The sequence below is a fragment of the Neovison vison genome, chromosome 7 (genome assembly GCF_020171115.1).
Source record: "Neovison vison isolate M4711 chromosome 7, ASM_NN_V1, whole genome shotgun sequence".
Lineage (NCBI taxonomy): Eukaryota > Metazoa > Chordata > Mammalia > Carnivora > Mustelidae > Neogale > Neogale vison.
The window spans coordinates 125,523,772-125,542,637 of record NC_058097.1 but is presented as its reverse complement, the minus strand read 5'-3'; the positions used below and the strand labels follow the sequence as shown (position 1 = coordinate 125,542,637).

The 18,866-nt window shown below is 34.3% G+C and overlaps 1 protein-coding gene across 2 annotated transcripts in view; it reads left to right on the top strand.

The window, feature by feature from the left end:
• The window catches only part of CNTN5 (contactin 5), a 1,378,465-nt gene that overhangs the window by 1,025,313 nt on the left and 334,286 nt on the right, over positions 1–18,866 (top strand). For both annotated transcript variants that reach the window (XM_044258257.1, XM_044258256.1), the window contains one exon: positions 1,984–2,086. In XM_044258257.1, the coding sequence (XP_044114192.1) occupies positions 1,984–2,086 (103 nt within the window). The remainder of the gene's footprint in view (positions 1–1,983; positions 2,087–18,866) is intronic.

Here is an 18,866-nt window from a genome sequence, read left to right as displayed (position 1 = left end):
TTTCTCATCTGTCCTTATATCATCACCATTACAGTAAAATTAGAAAGAACCAGTTGTTTCTTATAGTGCAGCTCAAATTAGATAATATAATTTGAAACCTCTTACAAAAACCTTCTAATTTTACTTTTAATATCTAGTCGAAATATTAGCAAACTTTTTGGACCCTGAAGTGAAGCTTAACAATGTCTTCGGCCATATAGGACTCATTTGAGAAACATAAGAAGGCCCTACCTGGACGAAATCACTTCCTAAATTCTCCCAGAAATGCCTATCTTTTTAGTTATTCTTAAGGATGAAAGCTGTAAAAGAATTTTTTGCACTTCACAAATATTATGTGAAAGAGAAGAGAGATAATACATGGGTTTAACTCCTATTAGCCAATAAGATCATTAATACTTTGATATAATGCAGAGGCAGATTCAGGTATTGAAGAGCCTGAAATGTACAATTACAGAACCCTTGTATGTATTTTATTTATTTTTTGACATGATGCCCTTTAAAAACATAATAAAAAGTATTAGCATAAAAGAGGATTCTAAAGGGAATTTTTACTTATGGTAACAGAAGAAATCAAAACAGATTACTGCAGCTTTGGAGATTCAGGTTCCTTTTTTTCCTGAGACCTTTTTAAACAATCTCACAGCTTCAAATGCCACCCCTAAATGATGACACTAAGTGTCTATCACCTGTCCAGAACTCATTTAGAGCTTCATTACTTCATTGTGTTAACTGGTCAGATTCTTTCTTCTGATGATCTTGTAGATATGAAACTCAGTACTCCTAAAATGAAAGTCATCTGCTTTTCTTCTGTAGCTATGTTCTTTTTCCTTTCATTCACATCACCCAGCCTCTGAAGCTGAAAATCTTAATGTCATTATTAAAGAGGATCACACGCTTGTCCTCAGCAAACCCCCTCCCCCCATTGAGTGCCAATGTCAATTCTTTCTTGTTTTAGTTTTGTAGGTTTTCTTTTTTTTTCATGTAGTGCCTCTTCTCTTTTCTTCACCACCATAATTCAAGTCTGGGCTTTTATTCTTTCTACATTGCTTTATTGAAATAATGTAATTGATTTAATGGTCTCTGCTCCAATATCAGTATATATATCTCAGCAAAAATACCATTCCCTTATTCAAAACCTCAGTAGTCCAAATTATTTATAGATTAATGTCTGAATATCTTACTCTGATAATCAATGCCTTTTTTTGCATTCCGTTTATATTTCCAAATTTGCCTAATATCATTTCCCTTCACATACCAATGTGCCAGAAAAGCTGATATTCCTACTTCTTATAGTTTCCCCTCATTTTGTCTTTATTCTTACAATTGTATTTACTTTTTCTCCTCTCATTTTATTACTTACTCAAATCCTAACTATTCCTGTATGTGCCCCAAATGTACATAATACTTAATTTCATGATACTCATCACTTCCTATTTTTGTTTACAGTCTTTTTATGTATAACTATTTTTCCATATTTGAGTATATCTCATTTCTTTCTCTAAGAATACACTTACTGAGTGCTTGAGAGAACACTCCATGACTGATTTATCTTTGTAACTCCCATAATGCCTGAAAAATGTTTGAATATTATAGACATTCAGTAAATGTATGTTGACTTAATGAATAAGTATTCATTTATATGACAATGATAAAGAAAGTTTTTACTTACATAGGAAAAAAACCCAATTACTTGCCATGGGAAATATTCATATTTATTTGTTTTCCCTGGAATGTAATCAGTAATTAAACTAAGAGTGTTGACTAACATTTTCAGTTATTATTATTTAAAATGGTATTGAACATACATGCAATCCAATCCTTAAATGAAAACTGGGATATTTCTTATTTCAGTGCATCAAAAATTTAGCAGTCATCAAAGAGACATTAACAACCAACCACAGTGCTTTTCAATGTAATATTTCCAGAATTGGAAGGAAATTGTGACATTCATTTTATGCTTAAAGAATGTTCTTTATTTCCCAGGTGTGATGGGAGAATATGAGCCGAAAATTGAGGTCCATTTTCCTTTCACGGTTACAGCTGCTAAGGGAACAACTGTTAAGATGGAATGCTTTGCACTTGGCAAGTAAGTACATATTCTCCATAATTAGACACAATTGTTTATTAAAATGTGACGTATCTTTTTTTGGATCACTTACTTTGTTAGATTTTATTTCCCTAGAAGCTCCTTGGAGGCTATTCATTAAAAAGGGGAGGGGTTGGGAAGTGATGAAGTAACCAATTATAATGATCGTTCTAGTAGTTTCTATGAACAATTATATATATGTATATATATATGTGTATATATATATATATGTATATATATATAGTTTTGCTACTTGAACATAAAGGAACCTTGTTTAAATAAAAGAAGAGCTTCACATTTCTTTGCCTATATGTCTTAAATTTCTAATATCATTCTTAAATTTTATTTAGTAGTAATAAAATAAGAAGTGGATAAAAATATAAGGTGCTATCTGCTCTTCATGCAAAGGATATAGATTCTGATAAGATATAATGAGACAACAGCCTAAAAATCGTAAAGATGATAGTTGCAGTGAACCAATTGATTACTTTAGTATCCCCTGAAAGAATGTTAACATAATAGAACCAGCTGTCAATGTGTACAACATGCAATCATTCTCCAAATCAAACAGATGATTTATTTCACACTATAATGACTGCTATACTTTATGATCTTATTTCTGAGGGTTTAAATCCTATGATACATAATCACTTGTCAATGATGTTTATAATATGAATATTGAGCATAGATGCAGGAGTGAGATTTTGATTATATTTGATTAGAGTATTATGATTTATTTTAAACAGGGTGTTGTTGTTTTGTTTTGTTTTTGGCTTTTCTTTAGAGTGATGAGACCTCAGGGTACTTTCTAGATTATATGATTATAATTTGCATAAATGCATCTCTGTCAGAGTTACTAATCATTTAACTTAACTTGTGGTGAGCTAGCTATAAAGCACTTGAAGATGAAACATGCTATAAATGTGCTTAAAGTAGATTTAGTCTAGGGTTGAGGAAAATATTAGCAAATATGAAAAATTCATCTAGTAAGAAGAGGTTGAGCATGCAAATGTAGTTAAAAACCATGGTTTCTTCTTTTAAATTCAAAACCGATTGAAATTAAATGCATATATGTGGAATCCTATTTAAACAAAGTAGAAGTGGGCTTCCTGGGTAGAGCAGTCAGTTAAGCATCCATCTCCTGGTTTCTGTTCAGTATCTCAGGGTGGTGATATGGAGCTCTGCATTGGTCTCCACACTCAGCATGGAGTCTGCTTGAGATTCTCTTTCCCAATGCCCCTCCTGTTCATTCTCTCTCTCTCTCTCTCTCTCTCTCTCTATATATATATATATATATATATATATATAAAATAAATAAATCTTTAAAAAAATCTAAGTAGAAGTGATCATAATACACTAAAAATGAAATGTTATCATATGGTATTTTTAAGCAAAATATGTCTATAAGTAGAAATATATTTCAAGAACTTAAAATTCATCTAGGAGGTATTTGGGCTGATACCTAAGGAAGCCTTCCAAACCCAAAGATATTGGTTAAATGCACATGATTAAATCATGCCTTAGAAGTCTTATTTTTCGCCATTTGTCCATATTGTGGCATCAGATATGCCTGAAAATGTCCTGAGTAATCATTTCAATTCTGATAAATACAAAAATAATATGTTTTGGCTTGATGTCAAAGGTTTTCATACATCCTGCAGTTAAATAATTCTTAAATGCCAGAATATGCACTAACAGAAGGTCATATTGTAAAACAAATTACAGAAATGGATTTATAGAGAAAAAAACAATATGGGATACTTCTCCAGGCAAGTTTATTTAATAAGTTAGATGTATTTGCTTTTAGAATTTTTGATATATCTTTAGTAAATTGATCTTTAAAGTCCCTTTCATTCTAGGTGGAATCCAACAGTCAAATTATGTTATTTTAATACTTTATTTTCTTCAACTTTTCCACTCTTTTGTTACTCCTTCTTTTCACATCCCCCCAGCATAAGTATTTTAAAAAAGGGGTGGGGATATAAAGACACACAACCTGTCAAGAAAGTTTCTATTGCTCATTTGATTTTCTATTTATGAAGTGTCATAATTCTGAAGAAAAAACATGGGGCACCTGGGTGGCTTACTAGGTTAAACACCTGCTCAGGTCGTGATCTTGGGGTCTTGGGATCCAGCCCTGCATCACGCTCCCTGTTCAACAGAGAATCTGCTTCCCCCTCTCACTTTGCCCCTCCCCCAACTTGTGTTCTCTCTCTGGCTTATTCTCTCTCTCAAATAAATAAATAAAATTTTCAAAAAAGAGAGAAAAGAAAAAGAAAACATGCTATGAAAAGATATACCTCTACCCAAAGACTAACCTACCACTGATGAAAGTAAACAAAATTTTAAAAAATAACATCTTTATATGTGCTTATTCTCTTAGACTACATTATCACATGGGATAGATTCTTATTGCATACCAACATAATCACAACAATTTCAAATTAATACCTGAGCATCTGCTTAGTTCCCACAGATCACCTGAACTCCTTTCCACTTTAACATGGTGGACTTTTGCCTTTCCACAAACTTATTATTTGTCACTAGATACCAGTCAGGACTTTACCACTCAAACTGATTTCCTCCCTTCATCTGCCCACATAATGCTTTGTTTTTTGGTTTCTGTTTTGTTTTGTATGTACTATAGAAAAAGAGAGAGAATGAGCACACAAAGAGGAGTGGTACAGTGAGAGAGAAGCTGAGTGGGGAGCCCTGCACAAGGTTTGATCCCAGGACCCCAAGATTGAGCTGAAGGTAGAAGCCTAACTGACTGAGCCACCCAGACACCCCAGTCCACATAATGTTTTAATCAAATGTTTATCATAGATTATTATAACCAAATTCTAGCATAGAGGATTCCAAGACCTTTGTTATCTCATGGCCTTTACATTTGCTGTTTCCTCTATGGGGAACACTCTTTCCATGGTATCTTCCCCTTACCTTCTGGTGTCAACTTAATCACCTTCTAAAGATGCCTTCTCTGACTATTTTATGTAACTGACACTCATTATTGTCTATCTCAAGATTTGTGTTTTTTCATCATACCCTTAATATAGTTTTAAATTATTAAATTATTTACATAGGAGTTTCTCTAATTTTTCCTCCTCTAGATCAGTCAGAAATCCAGGTAGAAACATCAAACCCTTGTGGTTCAAGAGAGTTTAGCAAAGGCACAAGTTGAAGATCAATGAGCAAGGTTAAGAGAACCAAGAAAAGAAACTGAAGCATTTATAGACTAGTGATAACATGAAGTCATTTCACATTTAAGTAAAAATGAAGGAGGAGGAGGAGATGGTGTCATGGGAACCAGGAACAGCTGGAGATATGGAGAGGGCTGGGGCCCCCAAAGCAACTATAATAACTGTAGCCATGAAGAAATGCATTAAAATAACACATTTGAGGAAAGGATCAGGAAATTCATACCCTGCTTTCTTTTTCCTCATGCGTTCTGAGTTCTTCTGGTGGTTCTCTTGACTAATGGCAAACAGAAGCCAGCTTACAATCCCAGAGGATGCTATTAGCAACATTCAAAGCAAGGTGGAGATTCTGGGGGATGAGGAAGGTGACAGGCAAGGGAGGCAAAAAAAAAAAAAAAAATAATCAGTAAGTCCCCATCAAGTTTTAAACCCCATGAGGATCATGACTACATTCTTCAATTATTCCTAGTGCCTACCACAGTGCCTGGCATATAATAGCACTCGGGAAATATTTATTGAAGGAATGAATAAATTCAAAGGTTGTGTCTACTTAATCCAATTCAACTCTTTATTAGTAACGCATAATAAATAATAAGTAACTTTACTTTTTATGCATAAAGTCTTTTGACTAATTTCTATTCTCCCAAACGAATCCACCTACATTCTCCACACCTCTACCTCTTGCCCTCTCATCTTTTTTTTCCATTTATGCCCAAATTTACACTTGCATTTTGCATACTGTTTATTCTTACCTCAATCCATCAGTATCTCTCTCTTAGACCTGAAAGTTCTCCTTCTCATGTTTTTATTCCCAAAGCTTACTATTGTGTCCAAGTCATACTTACTACTTAACCAGATCTGAGAATCATCCCTTTATCTATGGGGTTTGGTTGTTTCCTTTGGGGGTACTCTGAGGTTAAGAATGAAGTAGATTTATCAAAAAAAGAAAATCTGAAAAGGCTACTCCCTGAGAGATTCCAGCTATATGGCATTCTTGAAAAGGCAAAACTATGAAGACAGTAAAAATATCAGTTTTGTAAAGGTTGAGGGGAAAGAGGAATGACCATTTGGATCACAGAGAACTTTAGGGCAATAAAGATATTTTGTATGATATTGTAATGTTGGATACATGCCATTACATGTCAAAACCCATAACATAAACCAAGAGTGAACCCTTAAGTACATTATCACTTTTGGGTGATAATAATTTGTCAATGAAGGTCCAACAACCACAATATTTGTATCAGTTGGTGGAGGATATTGATAGTATGGGAGGCTGTTGGAGGAAGGAAGTATATCAAAATTCTCTGTACTTTCTGTTCAACTTCGTGGTCTATGAATCTAAAACTACACTTAAGAAAAGTAAAGTCTATTTTTGAAATAATTTTAAAAAATATTTACAAAATAAACAAATATAAGGTGAGGGACATAATAAAATATACTTATCACAGAAAACAATATTTGATGCAGTAATGGCTTGAAGGACAAACAAGAGGAATATCATAAGCACAAAATTTTGCTGTTCCCACCTTTGCTTCCTCCTACTCTTACTGGAGCAACCCAGATATCATACCAGAAATCACCATTTTTATCATGTCATTCACTAAATCAAATGCCTTCCAAGATACTACACTCTCAAGGAAAAATGATTCATTCATTAATGCAAAGGAACCAAAAAGTAAGTGGTATGCTTTGCGTAGCTCATCTGGTAAATGCAAACTGGCTAAAGTACCTTGAAAGAACCTAGCACTGAATACAAGTCTGAAGGTTTTAAGAAAAACCTGGTGCCAATTACTGTACTAGTTTCCAAGGATTTCCAAGGTCCCTGTTCTCATTTTATCATACATTTAGCGGATTTATTATCACACTATCTGGAGTCCAGTCTGTCATTACATAAGCAATAGTACACACTTTGACCAAATGTCTTCCCACAGTCAACTTTTATCTCTAGAAAGATTTACTGCCCATCTTTTTTGTTCCAACTTTAAACTTAAATTAAACAACAATAAAGACAGATTTTCCTCCTCTTGAATTTTCTCTGACCCATGACAACATCTCATGAATATCATAAGCCACACTGGGAAATTTCTTTGATTGTTAAAAATACTTTCAAAATATGTCAGAATACTGTTCTAGTGCTTCCAAACTACATTTTTATTTCTCTTGAGAAGTAAATACATGCACTTCTATACACTCTGTCTCTAAAGGTATTCCATCCTTATAACTTAGAGGATGTAAATTAATGCAGCCATAGCTCCAACAATCACTTAAAAATAAATAAGCTGATACTTTATCTGTATTATTAAAGAAATATAGCAGAAGATATATGATTTTAGGTTACTGAATTTCACTATCTCATAATATCATACAAGTTCACCACTCTGCCTAATTTGAAATTAAATACAAAGTCAATAGGGAAGTAATAAACTGCAACTTCTAAAGAAACTTTTATTTAAGTCTGAATTTAGCAAATTTAAATGGTTTCTCTGTAGGTTGCTGCAGCCTAATATAATGCCCGTGAACAAGTTACATCCCTAGAAATCTCTCTGCAAGTAGATTATACAACACTGAATGCAGAATGCATGCATGATAACTATGACATACTGTGTTTAGTATTGGTAAATCTACAAAGGTATAATTTCCCCAGAAAAAAGGGAAATGCTTAAAAAGGATCCATAGGGAAACAAAGTTATGTGAAATCCTGGGAAATACAATAAAGTGTTAAAAATAAGGGAGGGGGATTAATTACTTTGAAGATAAAAAGGCTGTTTCAGACATATGGAAGGTTATTATCAAGAGATTGCTCACAAGCTGTTCACAAGCTGTGGGGAAGAGTTGAAATTTCAACAGTATAAGATTAAACTAGCAAAACTAGATTGGGTCTAATGTAGAAGTTTGTGACCAAAAAAAGTTGTCACATAGAAAATTGGTTATCAGCAGAGGCAGTAGGAGCTCTTTCTCCACACTGCTGTAATAATATAATACCCATTTGTCTTCCAATAATCAAGGTGGGATGTTTCCTGAAAAGAAAGAAATGATCTCCATAGTGTATATGGACCACATCTTCCTTATCCATTCATCCGTTGAAGGGCATCTTGGTTCTTTCCATAGTTTGGCGACCGTGGCCACTGCTGCTATAAACATTGGGGTACAGATGGCCCTTCTTTTCACGACATCTGTGTCTTTGGGGTAAATACCCAGGAGTGCAATTGCAGGGTCATAGGGAAGTTCTATTTTTAATTTCTTGAGGAATCTCCACACTGTTCTCCAAAGAGGCTGCACCAACTTGCATTCCCACCAACAGTGTAGGAGGGTTCCCCTTTCTCCACATCCTCTCCAACACATGTTGTTTCCTGTCTTGTTAATTTTGGCCATTCTAACTGGTGTAAGGTGATATCTCAATGTGGTTTTAATTTGAATCTCCCTGAGGGCTAATGATGATGAACATTTTTTCATGTGTCTGATAGCCATTTGTATGTCTTGATTGGAGAAGTGTCTGTTCATATCTTCTGCCCATTTTTTTGATGTGTTTGCCTGTTTCGTGTGTGTTGAGTTTGAGGAGTTCATTATAGATCCTGGATATCAACCTTTTGTCTGTACTGTCATTTGAAAGAAATGATCTGGGTCATGGATAGAAATGAATATTGTAGATATTCTCTTTTGCTGACCACTCATCTACCTGCTCAGGCTGAATAGTAAGTAGAAGTCTAGATCCAGGCAGGCTTAATTAGCTGTCTTTGTTAACTACAGTAGTACATAATGTTTTAAAGTGACATATGCAGGAAATAGAAAAGAAGACTGTTGCCTTTTCTTGCTCAGCGTTCAGCTCAAAGACTTTAGTTAGGGGGGAGAGGTGTTTCTGTTTTTTCCCAGGTCTGCCTTAAACACTGAACATACTACTCTTGAAATTACAGGTAAGAGGTCAAAGGACAATGCAAGTAAGGAATCCCTTAGGGCCCTAGTAAATATTTCATTACAGTGGTCTTTTCTAAATGTCCTTGAAAGTTGGTGATATTTTCAACTCGTTGTGCTCAGTTTTTAAGTCTAGTTTATGTAACTTATTAACTAGATTACACAGAGTGAAATGAGAACTTTAAAGTTTGGAGAGTTGGTAACTGCATAAAGCAGCTATTATCTCTAGGGCTATGGGGGAAAACAAGAAGAGCTAGAATTACTTAAAATTGGAAGCTCAGAGTTTCACATCTGGTGTTCCTTGTCAGACAACAGAGTAACAAGGGTGGAACTGACACAGATTATACTTTACATTTTCAAATTTATCTGTACCTCTTTTTAAAAAATATTTTATTTACTTATATAAGAGAGAAAAAGAGAGCGTTCACATGACCAGAGAGTTGCAGGCAGAGGGAGAAGGAGAAACAGACTACACACTGAGCAGGGAACCCAAAGAGGGGCTAGATCCCAGGACCCCAGATTCATGACCTTTGTTGAAGGCAGATGCTAAAACAACTGAGCCACCTAGGTGCCCCCAAACTTATCCCTACCTCCTAACCACACCTCTTCCCATACCTCATCCACACATACTTTTCCACATCTGTGGTCCTGTAACTCAGTTCTGACAGTCTAAAATATCCTGCCCTCACAATCCTATTCAATCTCCAAAACTTAGGTCACTTCTCTACTCTAGTCCTGCCTGCTCTACTTGAGATCCATTATCTTACCTTTGGAACTATATGACCACCCATATTTCACTGTTTAGATTGCCCCATTGGGTCAGCTATGTAGATCTGTCCTCTTTTACTTCTTTACAATTTTTGGAGCCCTAGAATATTTTTATATGTAGTAGATGCTGACTGTATTTATTGAATTTATATACTATAAGTAGATGCTGACTATATTGAATCTTTTATAACAGGAAGTATGCTGCTGCCTTAGTTTGGTCAGACAGAAGTCTCCAGATGCCTTTCACATGTCTAGGCCCTGAAAATTCTGACCATATTACATTAGCTAGTTTTCTGACAGATTTTATTTTACCGTGTAACCTTGTGCAGACCCTGGAAATATCACTAGATATGTCACATAGCTACCAACAACAAAGAAGTAAAATTTGGTCACTGATGCTTAAATGACCCCGTGCACAAGGGCAAACTTGGGGTTCTTCTGTAATAAAAAAGCCATATGCTATAAAGCAACATCAGTTTATCTGGTATGACAATCCTACAAGCTAATAGTGTCACAGGCAGGTTTTTTTTTTTAACTTTACATGTTCCTTATCTTGCTTTTGCAGCCATTAACACACAATCAGATCAACTGTTGCTCAAAAGGCCTTGAACCAGTTACTAGTAATTATGTGGATGACCTTTCCAGGTTCATCTGAAACCTGGTGGTGAGGTGGGAGGGAAGAACACATTCAGTTTCCTGCACGTAGTTCCTGCTTATCTCTCTTTCAGATAGCATTTACAAACCATCTTTTTGTTACACTTTATCAAATGTCTATTAAGAAACCAGGACGTAAAGTAGTTTTTTCTCTTGTGCATGTTTATTGCAAATAAGAAAGCACCAATTATCAATTCATAAAGTTCTTTTTGCTGTAATTTATGGTTTCCTTTTCTTAGTCCTCCAGCCAAGTTGTCTCAAATGGCTGCTCTTGTGTCCCATTGTAACTGTGAGAATGACAAATATTCCTCTGAGACTTCCCATGGTCTGCAACTGGCAAATGTTCCTGAAAGAATCTACTCTTCAGTTACAGATTGATGATTTATTAATACTGTTTATTTAGAACTTCCAGTCACTGAGGGCTAGGAATTAAAAATAAATTGCAGTTGGTAGTATTTGTCTATTAAACCCATATCAAATTACCCATAATTAATCATTAGATTGACAGAAGATCTGGGGATAAGAGTTAGTCACTGGGCCTAGGAATCAATTAATGTTTAGCTATCACAGGAAAGTGGTACATTATGGAGTGTTGAAAATTACTTTTCTGAACTATTGGTTGCTTCCATATTGTTGAGACCAAGGATGCATCCTCATTTCAGGAGTTATCCAAATGAGATAGAACCTTAAAGATCACACAGCCCAATATCAATTTGTGCATAAGAAAGTGAGACTCCATGGGAAAGGATTAGACCAATACTTGTGAACTTGCTGGACAAGCTAATGGTTTATCCTTCTTCATTTGGTGCTCTTTATATTTTCAGCACCCTTCCATAACATCAACTATGTGTTTTAATTACTTATTTCTTCTGCATCTGAAGGTGTCCACTATTTCTAGGAAAACAGGACCAATAATTTGCATAATTATTCACTTTTGGAGTCAGAGTTAAGTGGCATCATATTTCTAACTTTTCCTGGGATACATTAGGCCCAGTCAATTTGCCTCCCCAGAAAAACTACATATTTGTGCAAAGCTTCATAACTAGCAAGTAGTAGAGGCAGAACCATGTTCTAAGAATAAATGCTCTTCTCAATTTACCATACCAATTTTCTGTTGCTAAGACTAAATCCCACTTTATCATAGCAAATATTTTTCCAAATGCACTTAAGTATTTCAGTGTTTCAGAATAAGGAATATTAGTATGCAGGACAAGCCATCAAGGGCAGAAAGCAGAAGGCAATTCCAAAATGACTGAGATTTTTACTTGCTTTAGTCACCCAACAGCTTTATTTTGGGTGAATCTCCCTGGAGTTTTCATAGAAGAACCTCTTCTACTGGATGTTGATTGTGGGATGAAGAAATTGTCTGGCTGATAACATTCATAAAGAGATTATAAAGAATCAGTATATCCATTAGATATATATAACCATCCCACACCACAAAAAATCCATTAGATACATAATCTTGATGTCTGAGTGAGCTTTCAGTGGAGCAAAAGGAGAAGAAAATTTTGACCAAAAAGTTGTCCAAAATTTCAGTACTTAAAACTGACATTCTACCTCATTCTAGATGATTTCCATATCTCACTTAAATTCTAACTGCATCTCTGGCATGTTTTCTCAATGGATTAAAAACAGGAATAAGTAGGGTGGCTCAGTCATTAAGTGTCTGCCTTCAGCTCAGGTGATGATCAAGTCCCATATAAGCACGTCAGGCTCTCTGCTCAGCAAGAAGCGTGCTTCTCCCTCTTCCACTCCTCCTGCTTGTGTTCCCTCTCTCTATATATCTCTCTCTGTCCAGTAAGTAAAATCCTAAAAAAAAAAAAAAAAGTAAATGTAGACACTTTTTTTTTGTTCTGACCTTATTTCCTTATATTGGACTCTTCCGGTGTAGATTTCTACTATGTAATCAATCACCCACAAATTCTCACTGAGTGTTCTACTAGAAATTTAAATTTTGTGCCCAATGATTACCTCTTCTAATAGTAATTTGGTACCCATATTACTCCTTTTAAAGTGCATTTAGGTAAGAGCAAATGTGTTGGAGTCTCTTTATTTGAGGTCTCATTCTGGTTTATATGTTTCATGAGAATACTTAATTTTTAAAGCTATCTTAGTATATGGATTTTAAAAAGTGGTATTCTTACCGATTTACTCTACTATGAGCTAAGCCTATCTGGTATATGTTTATTCTTACTGTATTGGTATTGCTTGACCAAGAGCAGCATCAAAATTTGTCTACTAGATAAAGATGAATTTAGAATATTAAGATGTTTTCATATGCAATGCTCAGATTGATTTTATAGTAAGTTGCAAATTTAGACATCAGGCATTGGTAAACACATGCCATTAGTATTTATATATTTTATATATTATTTATATATTTTATAATATATATATTCATTATTTATATATTATATATTATATTATATATAAAATGTTTATTATATATAATATATTATTTATGTATTTTTAAATTTTGCATTTTTCTTTTCAATAACTGAAAATTTGAATATATCATGATAATTTATGATTTATTAATAACGATATTCTTTTCATGACACTTCCTTCTCTCTAGCCAATATCCCCCCTCAAGCATCATCATTGTCCTTCCTCAAACCATCTGTTCCAATCTCTCAGCCATTTAAAAATCCCTCGAGTCCACTTCTTCCCTTCTACTCTATCTCCCAAAATCATAGTTTAAAGTCTGTTACTATTAAGGCAGTTTGGCTCTCTTATTTCTGCTACAAATTAGACTAGAGATATCCTTTTAAAAAATCACCACACTGATGATCTACAGTTTTATGAATTTCTCCAAGTGCTGCTTTCTATTAAGCTCTGCTACAGGCATTCTATCATTTCTGTTTTCTACAGTTCTCAGGGATTACTCCTGGTTTTCTTATGACTCCTTATCTCATTCAACCTAATACTTCTCTTGAGTTTTTAATTCGGTTGTTGATTCCAACTCTAACTCTTTATTCCACTTGAGATTCTTCAGTCCCTTTACCCACAGCTTGTAGGTCCAGACTGGGTTCCTAGATCTCCAACTCATATACAGCCACTACACCCATCTCACATCTACCTACATAAGTAATTTTCACTGTCACTGGAGGTGACCCCTGAGACAGTTACTCAAAGTATAAACTCTTAAATTTTCTTTCACTCTTTCTTCCTTTTCATCATCATCTGTTAATCACAAGTGTATTTAATTTATTCTCACTTAGTTGGTACAAAACATTCATTGACTGAGTTAAATTATTCATCAATATAATAGGTATGCATATAAGCTCATGAGGAAAGAGAAGTAAAGTAACATATTAAAGAATTCTAATCCTGAGACTACATATGCATGGGCATTTAGATCATAAAACTAAAAGCAAAGTGGCCCCATTTAGGGGTACACCAGAGAATGGTTTCACCTTGATGAGGTCTCATGCTGTAGTATATATTCCTGTATGTCCAAATTTCAGAAACAGTTTTTACAGTTGATATATAGGTTCTAGCATGGTTGGGTTTTCCTACCAAAGTCACTCTGATAAATCAGAAAGAAAGCTGTGATAATTCACTAGTAACCAGCACTGGTTGTTTATAGAAATAAATAGTGCCTTTGTTAGAAACATGACTAGAAAGCTGATGGCCTTTAAACAGGGTCAGATAAAAGGGAATGGACTTTCCTATTGGTGTAACTATCAAGCCACTATAAATTGGTGGATTGTCTTTTTCTTCTCAAAATATTTCTGTATATATGGCACCTGTAAATAAGATTAAAATCATCTCTTCTGGGGTGCCTGGGTGGCTCAGTGGGTTGAAGCCTCTGCCTTTGGCTCAGGTCATGATCTCAGAGTCCTGGGATCGAGCCCCACATCAGGATCTCTGCTCGGCAGGGAGCCTACTTCTTCCTCTCTCTCTGCCTGCCTCTCTGCCTACTTGTGATCTCTGTTTGTCAAATAAATAAGTAAAGTCTTTAAAAAAAATTAAGAAAAATCTTTTCTCTGGATAGTGTTAGGGAGAAACTAATTTTATTACTACTACTACTACTATTATTATTATTTTTTATTTTTCCAATATATTTTATGACTTAAAAATACAAGGCTTTTATAATACAAAAGCTATTAGTATTAACAATCTCATACTATGTATAGCAACCTCCAAGAATAATTTTTATTTTATTAATTACATATTTAAATTGATGGTTTCCTTTGGGTTTTTAGGAAATTACCTTAACCTCAGTAGTCACATTTCCATATTATATAATATACAAATATTTCTATGAATATCTAATCCCATCAATTCTAATATATGATTCTTCTCAATTCAGAATTTATCCTGAAATGTGGATGATATATCATATCTCTATGTCTTTTGTTTTGTTTAATATTTGATATAGGAAAAAACTTTGCCTTAAAATTTTTTGTTTCCATGACACCACGACAGAGAAGACACCATTTTAAGTTCATTTGTTCATACTAATATTCTTACCAAACAAGTAACCAGAAACATATTTCCATCTTTGTCTTTGGAATATCTCTCACAGGGTGTTATGAAACTTGGAAGCAGCTGCCATTAAGATAAGATCAGTGGGGGCACCTGAGTGGTTCATTTAGGCATCTGACTCTTGATTTTGTCTCAATTCATAATTTCAGGGTCATGGCAATAAGTCCATGTCAGGCTCCATGTTCAAAGTGGAGTTGGCTTAAGATTCTCTTCCTACCTTTCCTTTTATCCCTCCCTCTGCTCACACTCTCTCTCTAAATAAATAAAATATTTTTTAAAAAATAGATGGATGGAGGATAAAGTCGTAGGGAAAGTGTGTTAATTGAACCATCTGAAAACCATCTCCTATGCCTTTACTTGCAGGTAACATTAGCTAGCTTTTATTTATCCCTGTAATAACGTTTATTATAAAACAACTTACTGTGAAATTAAAACATTGCAATTTCATATTCTTCACTTTTTTGTTATGAATCTAAAGTGCTTTTTAAAGTATGCAATTAAATGAGATATATCTGCATGCACAATGTATAATCAGAATTGTTTTATAGCTCATGAATTGTTGCCTTAGATAAATCATTTTATGATTCTTCATTCTATCCAAACATTTTCTATTTCATATCACAGAAAAGTAAATGACTGGTACTTTTTGCATTAAGTGTTCCTAGCTGTGTGTTTGATTTTCAGTTGGTAGAGTCACATGTATATGTTAGTATTTAGTGCAATTTTATTTAATGTATTGCTTGTACAAGTGAAACATGTAGGTGTGGTACATGTATGTATATGTATGTAAATAAAGTATTAAGTCCACAGAACGGATGTTTCAAGACAGAAAATGTTAAGTCATAAATTAAACATCTGTCATTTTTTTTTCTTTTTTCTTTTTTCTTTACAATGGAATATAGCAAAAACTACCTTCTATTCCTGTCACTGATTTTGCTGGTAGTGTATAGTGGAAGATGGTTTCATGTTGAATTTTTATAGTAATATTTTTAGCTGATATCTTAATATCCAATAAATACAAAAATGATACTCAATGGGGACTTATGTCAGCTGTTATAGTACAAAAGGCAAATGATAAGTATTTTTGGTCATTTCTGTTCCCTTATTTTCTTTCCTTTTGGGGATTAAATCAGTCCAGTTACAACTTTTAGAATGTCTTATTTATGGCCATTTTTTCAAAGGAAGGCACATTATGAGTCAGGTCATTTGTTTTATACATCCCTATAGTGAATGTACCCCTTTCAATATTTCTGAAAGAAGAATACATATCAGTGTTTCTTACACGGACACATAGGGGAAGAACATCTTTTAATCTCCACATTCATGTTATTCCACTACACTTAGCCACACTCTATTGAGAGAAAGTATAAATATAATACACCCCAAAGAATACACTTTAAAAAAATCTATGCAATCCATATGTATATTGCAATTGATGGTATGTCATAATTTAATTGGCAATGTTTTCTTCCTTAGTGATTCTTAAAATAATACTGTCTTATAATCAGAAGTATCTTGGATGTGATGAATTAGAGTAATTAATGCTAAAGTGGCATATGTTCAAACCTAAACTAGTGATCAAGTCAATCCGAACCTGAGTGATGGTATGTTCTTCCTCCATTTATACGCAGTTTAATTTTTTAAAATCTGAGTCAGTAAGCAAAATATCTCCCCTATAATATTCAAAAGGTACTAGAAAGATGGTTGTTGACTGCATATTTTTATCTTATAAACCAACAAATTTTTCCTAGCATCAGCAGTCTCAGTCGCTTCCAGTCATGTTACCTGTGAGATTCCACACATAAACACAATTGAGGATAAAAATATAAAGGAATCCAAAAGAATCCTTCTGCCCACTGTTTTAATCTTTTCTTGAGACACTGGATTTTGTTGACTGTATGTCACAAACAAGAGAAAATAGAGGAAACATAAAAAGTGATATCTAAAGAGATTATGCATAAAGTAGATACTCCACTAGTTTTTTTTTTGTTTTGTTTTGTTTTCATTTTGGCCTTATGGAAGTATAATGGAAAAAATGCATATTTTTTATTTTTTCAGCAAGAACATTTTTTACTTGAAGCATACTTAAGGATATATATTCTAGTACATTTTCAGTGACTTAAATATGTAGAGAAAATAAAATCTATTAAGTCAGAAACCCAATTAAGTAAATTAAATGTACTGCTCAAGTATTTCTTCAGATTGTTTCTTAAAAGTTTGATTAAGGGTATAATTGGCATATGACAAAATGTTTAAAATATGCAGTGTGATACATTTTAACTATCTATCCATGACCCTTCACATAGGCACATAATAAACATATCCAGGACCCATAATCATTTCTGCATGTATATTTATAACATTTCCCCTCTTCATTTCTATGCATTCCCAACCTTAGGAAACCACTGATCTGAACTCTCTGTTCTGTTACTATAGTTGGCTTTCTAAAGTCCTGTTTAACCAGAATTACAATATACACTTTCTTTGTCTGACTTCTTTTACTTAGAATAATCATCATGAGATTCATACAAGTTTTTGGCATGTCAGTAGTTCATTCCTTTATATTGCTGAGTGGTATTCAATTTTATGGCTGCCTCAAAATTTGTTCACATATTCATCTGTTGATGGACATCTTGTTTGCTTACAAGTTTCATCTATTACCAATAAAACTTTATGAACATTTGTTAACAAATTTTTGTATGCACATAAGCTTTTATTTTTCCCTAAATAACATGTTAAATATTTCCTCTAAGTTCTTAAATATATGTAACCTAATTGAAATGACAGTTTAATGTTCTGGTCTAGTAATTCTATCATATGTGTCCTTTTTGTGTCCATTTCAGTTGATTTTGTTCTCATATGAGTTATAAGTTTTTATTCTTTGCAAACCCAGATTTTTTTTTTTTTATTGGTGCCAGATATTTGACTTTTACATTTTTGGATGTTGTGTATTTTTGTATTCTTGACCTTTGTTCTGAGATGTGATTAAGTAACTTGGAAACAATCTGATTCATTTAGATCTTACTTTTGTGCTTTTTCTTTTTTTTAAAAAGATTTTATTTATTTATTTGACAGAGATCACAAGCAGGCAGAGAGACAGGCAGAGAGAGAGGAGGAAGAAGGCTCCCTGCTAAGCAGAGAGCCTGATGCAGGGCTCGATCCCAGGACCCTGAGATCATGACCTGAGCCGAAGGCAGTGGCTTAACCCACTGAGCCACCCCAGCGCCCCATACTTTTGTGCTTTTTAAAACAAGACCTGAGCAACATTTTGTTTAAGGTTAATTTTTTTCCACCACTGCGGCAAGACTTCCAAGTGCTCTAGGAAATGGCTCCTGAATTATGACATTGTCCATTCTAGCTAGCTGTCAGGGTAAGAACTATTCCTGCCCTGGGCAGATTCTGAGCACTGTTTCTTCCAATCTTTTCAGGATGTCCTTTTCACTCTTAAGTAGTTTTCTCCTATGCATATGCTGATAAGTACTAAACAATACTCAAGGGAGGTCTTCTGCACATTCCTATTGTCTCAATGTAACTCTCCTCTTCCAAGTCCTGTGAATTCTGCCTTAGTTTTCCCAGACTTCCAAATCTGTGTCCTCAGCTCAGGAAGGCAGCTGAGCTTTGCCTGAGTCTTCCCTCCCTATGCTGTAACTTGGAAACTTTGCCCAGGGAGCCAGCTGAGGCTGTTGGTGATATGCTTAAAGTGCTTATTTAACTTATTTCAAGGATCATTGTCCTTCACAGTCTGATGTCCAATA